The 11,665-nt window shown below is 36.4% G+C and overlaps 1 protein-coding gene across 1 annotated transcript in view; it reads right to left on the bottom strand.

Annotated features, from left to right (window-relative positions):
- Nucleotides 1–619: 619 nt before the first annotated feature.
- Nucleotides 620–11,665, bottom strand: part of FAM21 (Family with sequence similarity 21) — a 31,331-nt gene continuing 20,285 nt past the window's right edge. The window contains 6 exon segments of the mRNA XM_074109160.1: nt 620–1,058; nt 1,396–3,193; nt 3,196–4,536; nt 6,468–6,569; nt 10,481–10,650; nt 10,921–10,999. Coding sequence (XP_073965261.1) covers nt 955–1,058; nt 1,396–3,193; nt 3,196–4,536; nt 6,468–6,569; nt 10,481–10,650; nt 10,921–10,999 — 3,594 coding nt within the window. The 3' untranslated portion in view covers nt 620–954.

Raw genomic sequence — 11,665 nt, 5'->3', positions numbered from 1 at the left:
AATAATATTTTGAGTATTTCAAAATTTGTACCATATTGTAAATTTAGCAAGGTTGTATACAGTAGAACCTCGATTATCCGAGCTATAGTGGACCAAGCCGACCTCGGATAATCAAAAACTCGGATATTACGGACTTTATTAAACTACTCCGAAATAAAATGATATTTTTTATCAAATTGAGTTTTATTTACGTAATCAGTAACTTAATATGTAAGTATGCGACAGAAAGACACTTGAGTGAGGCGAGCTTACTAACGTCCCGCCCCCGCCCCCACCTCAATCAGCCGTCGATCGGACAGACGCCTCGCCGCGCGAGCATTGGACGTGCGAAACCGAACTACTCACGCAACTCTGATAATCGCGACCTCGGATAAAGCGAGCTTGTATAATAGGGGTTCTACAGTTCCACTGTATTTGTGTACATTTATGTTCACTCTAGGCACTATGCCAGGAAAAGGCTAACAAAGAGATTTGAATTTCCCGTATTAATGAGTCATCTTCTGCTTAGAAAAATAAAATAAAACATATGAAAAAAATCAAGACATTTATTTCATAATACAATCATAACAATGTGTATAATCATAATCAATCAATATTAAAATATGTAAGACTTCGCATGTACACAATACACTTTTCAGTATTAATAATAATAACGCATAATTAAAAAATCTCATAAATTAACAATAAAAATGGAATGTATTTTACAACGTACTGATAAGTGATAACAATGTTTATTTAAACTTTCGTTTTGCCGCCACATTAAAATTAAAACTGACGTGGCTGTATGGATCACATTCCCTTTACCCATCCCTACATGGATGAAAATAAAAATGAAATAAGGGCGCCATTTTCTTCGTGATTGCCACACTATGTGTAGAGAATTTTTGTATTTTTAAGTTTCCCATATGCTTTTAGTCGCTGTACTGAAATTGTGATTTTTAATTCAAATTATTTTTATTCATCATCACCGAATAAAGAAAGGGGATCGATGAATACGGTTTCCGCTGGTTTGGCTTCTTTTGTGGGTTGAGGTGCTGGTGTAGTGACTTGTTTAATTTCTGAAAAAAAAACAAATTTACATTGACGGTACTGGGTAAGTTTAATATTTGTATCTTAATACGTGGATTAAAGAGTTTGATTTTTACACTGCTTAAAAGGGGTAGCAGACCTCAGTATTTCATATTAATTTCAACTTGATACGTTTTTGATTTCCTGGTAGGGAACCATAAAAAGGACCAAAGTTACATTAGTTTTACTAACTGGCAACACTGAACTGGCAGTGAGTAAAGCCATGGCCAGAAAAAAAAAAGAAATAGTACACACTATTTTTTTGCAGTGGCTATCCTGGAACGCGTAGTGTATTATCTATTAACCTAAAATTGTAACTAAACTTACCTTTAACTTTATTTGCACCGAATAAGTCATCATCATTATCATCATCACCAAACAGACTCTTATCCTTTTTAGTAGTTAATTTAGTTTTAGCTTTAAACAAATCATCCTCGTCACTTGAGACATCTAGAATAGATTTTTTAACAACAGTTTTCTCTTTTGCCACTTCTTTGATTTCCTGTGGTTTTACATATACTATTTCTTCTACAACTGGTTCTGGCTTTGGTGGGAAATCATCAAAAACGTTGTGGATTTCCTTTTCTACAGTTGCAGCTTTTACTGTACTTATTTGTGTATCAGATTGGTAAACTTTGCCAAGTGTTTCTATGCCTTTTTTATTAATATTCGTAAATATGTCTTCTTCATCTGAACTTATATTTGATTTCAACGGTTTAGGTGCAATTTTAGTCGTTTTATTCGTAAATAAGTCATCGTTTTCATCGGAATCTAAAAATATTTTCGTATTTTTATTTTCACTCTTTTTAAACAAATTTTCATCAGAAATATTTGATTTTTCCACATCAACTGCTGTTGTTTTTGTTTTTGCGTTTGTTTTAAACAAATCGTCGCTATCGTCGGAATCTAAAAATGTCTTTTTCTCATTTTGTACTTCTTTAATTTCATCATCTTGTTTAGGTTCTTTCAATTTGGCATCCTTGATTCTGCATAAGTCATCGTCATCTGATTCTAGAAAAGAGTTTTTTTCAGCATTAGCTTGTAACAACTTTAAAACGTCATTACTTTCATTTCCTTTATCTTTTGTTACTTTACTATCTGTTTCATCTTTCTCTTTTTTAAACAGTTCTTCGTCAGAATCAACGATATTTAAATGCTTCTTTTTATTTTCTGTACTATTATCATTCTGGTTTGAAGAATCACCAAATATGTCATCGTCATTTAATATGTACACTGTTTTGACCACTTTGACATCATCTTTAACACTGTTGTCATTTGAACTGTCTAAGCTAGAATCTGTCAAATCTATTGCGGATTTTCTTACAGCTTCTTTCCTAGCACGTCTAGTGGAAGGTCTTCTTTTGACTTGAATCTTAGGTCTCTCTTTAGATAACTTATTATCAAGTATTTCTGGATCATCGAAGCTGATAGATTTAACCATTTTAGGTTCAATTTTGTCAGTTTTATGTAACTCCTCGTTGCTAGCTGTCTGTCCGTCTGTGTCTTCTAGTTGTTTCTTTTTTGGTGAAGCACCCGGTAACAGTGTGTTGACATTTATATTGAAATTCATTGGTTTTAGTTTGCCAATTTTTTTGGGTTCTTTACTCGTGTTGTCTGTGGTGTCTTGTGTTTCTTTTGGCACAGGTTTATATTCTTTATCGTCAGATTTTGATGCAATGTCATTGCTTGCATCAAGTTCAGGACTAAAATCATCAGGTTTTACAGCACTTGGTGTGTAGCTATCATTTTTAATAGGTTTCTGTACAAAATCAACATCTAAAGCGGGCGGTTCATCATTAAATATGCCAAATCTTTCACCACTTTGACTGAAATCTGGTTTTTCATCACTGATGACATCATTCTTCTTAAAAAATAGAGCCTCGTCATCAGAATCATCACCATACAACGCATTTACATTTTGTGATTTCTTAGGTTCTTTAGGCTTTTCGAAAATTGGTGGTACGTCATCAAAAATATCAGAGAAAATGTCGTTTTTGTCAACGTTGGTTGAAAATATTTCAGGGCTATCAGTTTTCGGGATATCTTCATGTAAATAAACATTTTTATCCACTTCATGTTCCTTTTCTTTAGGAATTGGAGGTACAGTTCTAAATAGTTCATCGTCAGAATCATTAAATAAACTTTGTCTTGTTGTGTTATTGTGTTTTCTTCGTCCGCGGCAATTCTGGTTGTTCTTAGTATATAACCCGTTTGTGTATCAGGTTTGTCGAAAATACCATCTTCAGGAGGTTTAGGCTCAAAATCACTAGGATCATCAAATGCCGGAGTATTTACAAGTCCTTGATTTTCGTCTACACTATCTTTGCTCGTCAGTTTAGTATCAGAAAACGGCTTTTCACCGTCAACATTTTCATGAACCGTTTCAATCTTTGATTCTTTAATGGTTTCTGATTTTTTAAACAAATCATCACCATCACTGAAAATATCTTTGTTAATACTTTCAATCACGTCAAGTGCATTCGATTTTTTTTCACTATTAAACAAATCACTGGAATAATTGATTGATTTACTCTCTTTCAATTTCTTTTCGAATCTTTTGATTTCTGGTACAAATAAACTACTGTCGTCTTTTTCAATAACATCAGTATTATTTTTTGTATCTTTGATTGATTCAGTTATTTTCGAATTGTTTGAGATTGATTCATCATCAGAATCAAATAAAGTAGTCTTACTAACTTCACTTGCTCTGTTAAGTGTATTAGATTTTGTTAACTTCTCTTTTAAATCAGTTTTACTACTTGCAAATAGACCATCACTGTCATCATCATCATCACCAAATATATCATCACTTATTTTATATTCCACTGGTTTTTCAGCTTGATCAACTTTGTCTTTTAACTTATTTTTAGTAACATTTGTAAATAAGCCATCTTCACTATCCGAATCAAACAGGCTTTTTGATTCCTTCTTTATGTCTTTTATAACGTTTATTTTACTATCTTTGATATTTTTTTCAGATTTGAGTTGACTATCATCACGGAAATTACCTTTCTCAATTATTTTAACATTGGATTTACCCAAATCATTAGCTTTAGATATGTCAGCGAACAAATCATCATCATCATCAAACAACGGTTTCTCATTCTTTTTAGTCTCTTTTATTGGCACATTGACGATATCAGTTGAAAATATATCGTCAATATCGTCAAAAATGTCACTGAATGCATCTTTCTTTTTAACCACATCTTTTGGCTTAACTTCATCAACTTTGGCACTCTTTTTATTTAACTTTTCAGATTTAGCAAAGAGATCATCAAAAATGTCCCTTTCTTTCTTGACTTCTGTTACAGCTTTGACTTCTTTGACTTTTTTGACCTCTTTAACCTCTTCAGTGTTGCTCTCGTCACCGGATCTGGAGGATTTGCGACGATTGCGCTTCAAGATGGCCGCTCCAATGCTTTCGGCGTGCTTGTTGGTACCGAATAAAGATATGCCACCGACGGGTTTCTGTGAAATATAATCATCATCATTATCATCATTTAAGAGAGTAAGATCATCATCATCATCCCAGCCTATATACGTCCCACTGCTGGGCACAGGCCTCCTCTCAGAACAAGAGGGCTTGGGCCATAGTTCCCACGCGGGCCCAGTGCGGATTGGGAACTTCACACGCACCATTGAATTTCTTCGCAGGTTTGTGCAGGTTTCCTCACGATGTTTTCCTTCACCGCAAAGCTCGTGGTAAATTTCAAATGTAATTCCGCACATGAATTTCGAAAAACTCAGAGGTGCGAGCCGGGGTTTGAACCCACGACCCTCTGTTTGAGAGGCGATAGGTCAAACCACTAGGCCACCACGGCTTCTAAACTTCTAAGAGAGTAAGATGCGTTTAATTAATTTAAAATAATCAGGTAGCCGTGATTTGTTAAAACGTGATTTCTCAAGTAGGTTTTGTATGGACATAGTGAGTTGTGACGTCATATAATTATTACATCTAATTGCAAATCAATCTAGCATACAGGGCCAAAATAAAGTTTTCTATTTTTAACCTCCAACGCAAAGAGAGATGTTATACATTATTATCCTACTTGAATTATAAATGCAAAAGTTTGTGCGTGCGTGTGTGTGTGTGTGTGTGTGTGTGTGTGTGTGTGTGTGTGTGTGTGTGTGTGTGTGTGTGTGTGTGTGTGTGTGTGTCTGTTTATTACTCCATCACGCTAAAACGGCTGGACGGGTTTTCATGAAATTTGGTACATAGACAGCTGGACGTCTAGAATAACACATAGGCTACTTTTCACAGGAATCAAATCTTGAATTCTCAACCGCTGGGTTTAGTAGTCATGAAATTTTGTACAGTTGTTTTTAACACAACCTTAATGAAGAGCACGATATAAATTAAATGAAATGGACTTCATTACTACAAGTTTAACAAAATTGTATAAGAAAGAACAAAATAGGTAGGAATGCAAGTTTTAAGGTAAGAAATAAAATAGTTATACAGTACACATTTTTGTTAGTGTAATATTTAGTTGTAATTTAAACAAATACTTGAAAATTGCGGTAATATAGTACTTTTGGAAACTCTAGGTCTGTAATAGTTACATATAAAATATTTGTAACCTTGCTTTTGTATGACTGTTTGTTTCACAATAAATAAATAAAAATATATAAAATAAATATTGCGGATTCCCAGGGTTTCCTTTAAAATCCCAATTTCCATTGTAACTACCGGATCGAATAGTTTACGCGTGCGAAGCCGCGGGTAGACTCTAGTATATTATAAGTTTTATGCCAATATCAGTCTGTCTGTGGCATCGTAGCTCTCAAACGGATAGAACGATTTCGATGGCTTTTGGGGTCCGACCTCAAAGGGTAAAAACGGGACCCTATTATTGACTATGACTCCGCTGTCCGCCCGTCCGTCTGTCTGTCACCAGGCTGTATCTCAGGAACCGTGATAGCTAGATAATTGAAATTTTTTACAGATGATGTATTCTGTTGCCGCTATAACAACAAATACTAAAAACAGAATAAAATAAATATTTAAGGGGGGCTCCCATACTACAAACGTGTTTTTTTTGCTAATGTCTAATGTTGTATAGATAATAAGTACGGTACCCTTCGTGCGCGAGTCCGACTCGCACTTGGCCGGTTTTTTTTATGTGAAAGCAAGTTTTTTTAGTCGTAGGTTTAGTTTTTAACCCCCGACGCAAAAAGAGGGGTGTTTATAAGTTGGACCGCTATGGGCGCCTATGTGTGCCTGCCTGTGGCACCGTAGCTCTTAAACCGGTGGACCGATTTGAATGAGGTTGTTTTTATTTGAAAGCAGGTTTTCCAGCGGTTCAGCCGTTAGTTTAGGTTATGAGATTGAACTTTGAAAGGAAACTCTCCGGGAATTTTCAACTTGTCCAAGGTTGTAAATGTTTGTTTACTCATACCTTGATATTGTCGTCTCGCTCGGCGTCTTCCGGAGGCGGCCTCACTTCCGGAATCAAGTCGTCTTCGAACAGCGGTGGTTGTGATGTGCTCTCGTTCTGCTCCTTAAAGTTAACATATACAGTGGTGGTCATGTAATTAAGAACGATTTGAAGTTCCAGATTATTTTTAACTAAATCATGTCATGTGTAGTCGTGGTTCCTTCTTAGAAGTAACTAGTTACGTTATGAAATAGCCACATGAATAGAGCAAACGGGATTAAGAATAAATAATAAAATTGCTGACATTTTTTTATAAATTTTGTTTTTATTCTCTTTAGTAACAAATTAAAATAGTAATGAAGCTGGACAAATAATTAAGAACGATTTATTGAACTGCTCGAAAGTTTTTTTTATTTGAAACTTAGATTAACTAAATCACACTAACGTGAAGTTTGTACAGAAAAAAAAAGGAATTTAATACATTTTAACTAAAATTAATAGTTAGTAGCATGTCCACGGCTTTTTATTACTGCCTTACACCGGCGAGGCATTGAATCTATCAATTTTTGACATTTCGCAAGCGAGATAGAGTTCCATTCTTCTAAGAATACGTCATACAGTTCTCTTAAATTGCCACACTGTCGATTTGAAACCTTTTTCTTGACTTCGCACCAAAGATGCTCTATTGGGTTAAGATCGGGGCTGTTGTCTGGCCAATCTAAGACAGAAACTGATTGCGATGTGAGGAATTCCTTAACGGTACGTGCAGTATGCTTGGGATCATTGTCATGCTGGAATGTCCAAATAACCGGAAGCACGCCTTCAGCATATGGTAACATTGTTTCTTCCAGTATGTTTTTGTATTGAAATTGATCCATGTTTCCTTCTATCAGCCTAACAGGTCCAACACCATGTCCAGAAAAACATCCCCAAATTTTTACATTTCCCCCGCCATGCTTTAAAGTCACTTTTGTGTACTTTGGGTCGAATGCTTTATTTGAAGGCCATCTTACATATCGTTTGCCATCAGAACATACCCTATTTATTTTTGTCTCGTCAGAAAAAAGAACGTTTTTCCACTGTCTGACTGTCCAGTTTTCATATCTTCTTGCAAATGCAAGCCGGGCTTGCCTATGACACCGTTTCAACATAGGCACCTTCCTTGCTATCCTTCCGTGCAACTTTTCTTCTACCAAACGCCTTCGAATAATGCGTGCCGAGATTGCTGAAGGGTTGTTTTCGCCAAAATATTTTTTTCTTAACTCATTAGACGGTATTAGACCTTTTAAAAGGATTTTGTTTTGCTAAACGAACGATATTTCGATCATCTCGACGAGATGACTTTCTTTGTCTAGGTACACGCGGAACATTTGAAGTAGTTTGAGACGTGGCAAAATGCTTTATGGCGTGGAAAACCATAGTTTTTGAACATTGCAGATGATCGGCTATGTGTTTATACGACCAATTCTTGTCGCAAAGTTTTAGTATTACTTCTCTTGTAGATTTATCACAACTTTTATTTTTCCCCATTGTTTTTATATGAAGCAATCGCCTTTAAGACTTTTACGGCACTAAATGGCGCCAAAATTATTCGAATAATAACCTAAAACCACAAAGCGGCCGTCCGTTCTCTATATAAATTTGAATAAAAAATAAACTATTCAGCGTTCTTAATTATATGACCAGCCAGTAAGTAGTAATACTAGGTTTAGATGTAATGTATAAAGTTTATATATTTATTTTTTAGCCAATTATATGTATAAATGAGTTTACCGCTAGTACGGAAAAGTTTTACGATACCGAGAGAAGTACAAAATATACATGCAGTTAGTAACACTTGTCAGTTTGCAAAAATCTTCTCTATAAAAAATCGTTCTTAATTATATGACCACAACTGTATATGTCGGCGGCCGATCGTAAAATCCGCCAGATCACGAAATACCTATATCGTGAAATGGCGCCATTTCATGAATTGGCTAAGGGACATCCGCCATATCCTTCAAAACTCAACGTTTAACGATTTGCCTAGTGACGTTTAGACAGATCATGAAATTCCTGGGCATATCATGAAACGCCGCCATATCGGTTCTGGCACTTCACCGGCCGCTGCCGCGGCACGCTCGCTTCGCTCACTCGGCTCGTGCGTTTCTGGTCACAATTCATACTAACCACTCCTCGTTTCGCTCGTCATACCTACATTTTTCTTTTTTTTGGCATATTACGATGTGCCCGATATAGAGCTAGGAATATCGACGAATGCGTTGCTCTAATCGATCTGCCGTATTGTTTCTCAGGCATATCGTGATAGGGCGCCATTTCATGATATCCCTAGGAATTTCGTGATCTGGCGGATTTTACGATCGGCCGGCATATATACCAATCAAAATACATACTACTATTTTTAAACCCCGAAGCAAAGAGGGGTGTTATAAGTTTGACCGCTAAAGTGTGTCTGTATGTCTGTGGCTCTTAAACGGGTGGACCGATTTAAATGCGTTTTTTTAAAGCAGGTTTTCTAGCGATGGTTCTTAGACATATTCTATTGAAATCGGTTCAGCCGGTTTTGAGATATTGAACTTTGAAGCGACAAAAGGGGTTTTGCAACTTTTTGTTGGTTAGGTTATTTTAATTCGTGTCTCTTTTTTTTTGTACTTCTACTATTTTTGTATGTATCAAGTGTGATCAAAAAATCGTGTAGAAATTAATTATGAAATGGTTCCACCCAACCCCCAGACTCGAAAAGATGTTATAAGTTCAACCTGTGTGTCTGTCTGTGGTAACATAACTCCTGAACGGCTCCGATTTTGAATGAATGAATGAATGAAAAAAGTTTATTCGACAACTTTTTCATTCATTCATTCATTCATTTAAAATCGGAGCCCTTCAGGAGTTATGTTGCCACAGACAGACACACAGGTTGAACTTATAACATCTTTTCGAGTCTGGGGTTGGGTGGAACCTTTTCATAATTAATTTCTACACGTTTTTTTGGCAAATGAACGGGATATCAATTAGACATTAATAGCACAAAGCCTCAAAGCAGCCTGGACGTGATTTACTTCCACTTTTCCTCCACTGTATAAAGGCTGGGATGATTTCGTCTTTGACCTGGCAAAACTAATAATAAATAAGTTTTTGGTACAAATTTCAATTTTAATACAATCTTTTTTCGGGGACTGTACTTTTTGTTGACTGTACTTGCATTGTCTTTCAAACTATATAAATTAGCATACCAAATTTCAAGTTGATGCCATTAACCGTTGAAGAGTTCCGTCCTGCGGAGACGATCCTGGCCGGACCACCAGGACGTTACTACTAGATTATTGTATTGTCACGCGATTTACATAAGTATACCAAATTTAAAGTCAATCTAACCACTGGAAGATGGTAGAGTTTAACTTGCAAGATTTGATTAGAGGCAGACAGACAGACAACGGGACAGGTGAAACTAAATAAAAGCTTGTAAATTCGGCGACAATACCATAATCTGGTAGTGACATCTTGGTGGCCCTGCCAGGATCGTCTCCGCAGGACGGAACTCCTCGATGGTTAAGTACCGACTTGAAAAAGCTTGTATTAAAAATGAGATTTTTAACAAAAACTTATTTGTCATAAATTTCTGTTGTGAAAAAAGACTTTCTCGTTCAGTGCAAGTTCAGAATGCTTCCACCGTCAAAAAAAAGAAGAAACAAGAGCGTGTGGGACACGCCCGAAATAGGGTTCCGTAGCCATTACGATCGTATCCAACGATACCCCACACTACAAGGTTGGGCGGGAAAAAAAATCACCCAACTTTACGTCTATGGGAGGTACTCTAAAAAAACTCTATTTTTATTTTTTATTGTACAATTTTGTCGGCATAGTTTACATATATATCCGTGCAAAATGACAGCTTTTTAGCATTGATAGTCCCTGAGCAAAGCCGCGGACGGACAGACAGATATGGCGAACTATAAGGGTTCCGTTTTTACCATTAGACTACGGAACCCTAAAAATTAGATTTCGTAGAGTGAATCCATGGCAGTACTACTCACGTGAGCAACAGGCGGACGCCCAAACAGCGCTTCCTCCAAGCTGTTGCCCTTCGGGGCGAAGTCGAACAGCGCGTCCGCGTGGCTGCGCTGATTCTGATGCGGTTTGTGGAGCTCCGCGAATATGTCGTCGTCGGAGTCGAGGGGGGGCGGCTCGTCGGAGAATATGGGGGCTGGGCGAAAAAAAATGTCATTTTTTGGGTTCATTTCAAATAAAAAGAATTTCATTTCATTTCAAAGCGCCAGCATAATGCTGACTCAGCGACCGTTGCACTTTCGCGGGACACACAAAATTGTGTTTATGTTTCAAGTCAAAGTCAAAGTAAAAATATCTTGCAAGATTTGATTACAGACAGACAGACAACGCGACAGGTGAAACTAAATGAAAGCTTGTAATAATTACCGCGATAGTCTAAAACTATAAATACAATTGGAGAACTGACCGGAGGGCGTCTGTTGCGGTTTGTACAGTTTCCGGACGACCGTGTCCGGCTCGATGTACACCGGCTCCCGTTCCGGCAACTGTTAGAGAGAGAAAACACTACAAATAACACTTCACAATTTTAACGACTGTCATATTAAGATTGTTTTTTTGGAATCTTTTTGTATTTTTTTATTTCAATTCCAAATTTATTTTTATTTGTCACTTTTACGGTCATCCCGTAAAACCTATATCGAAAATTCAAACTGACTGACTGGAGTCCAGCGGTGGTGTAGCAGTATAGCACACGGCATGGAATGCCGAGGACCTGGGTTCGATTCCCAGCGCTGGTCTTATTTTTCTGGTTTTTCTGTGCATCTATATTTCAGTTTGTATTTTAGACTGTCATATTATAAGTATGAAAAAAAAATATATTTTTATTTGGTCAATAAGTTAATAGGGCATATTAGGTAAAGCTCTGCGCAGGGGGCGACGCCAGCGCGAACCTCCTAGACGAAGAAGATGAAGAAGATGTGGCTCACACTATAGTTCCTTGATTATTTAGTAAGTAATTATCCTTTATACTTGTGTTATTTATGTATTTTATGTAAATGTGTGTATTTATGTATCTTATTTTATATTTAGATATATATATATATATCAATGTTTTAAACATATATGTGTTATATATTTATTGTATATAGTTAGGTATTTGAGGTTTACAGCATTTATATTTATTCAAATGTTTTGCTCTATTTTTTTACGTA

This window comes from Choristoneura fumiferana, chromosome 28 (assembly GCF_025370935.1).
Source record: "Choristoneura fumiferana chromosome 28, NRCan_CFum_1, whole genome shotgun sequence".
NCBI classification, from domain to species: domain Eukaryota; kingdom Metazoa; phylum Arthropoda; class Insecta; order Lepidoptera; family Tortricidae; genus Choristoneura; species Choristoneura fumiferana.
This window is presented reverse-complemented; position numbering and strand designations above follow the sequence as displayed.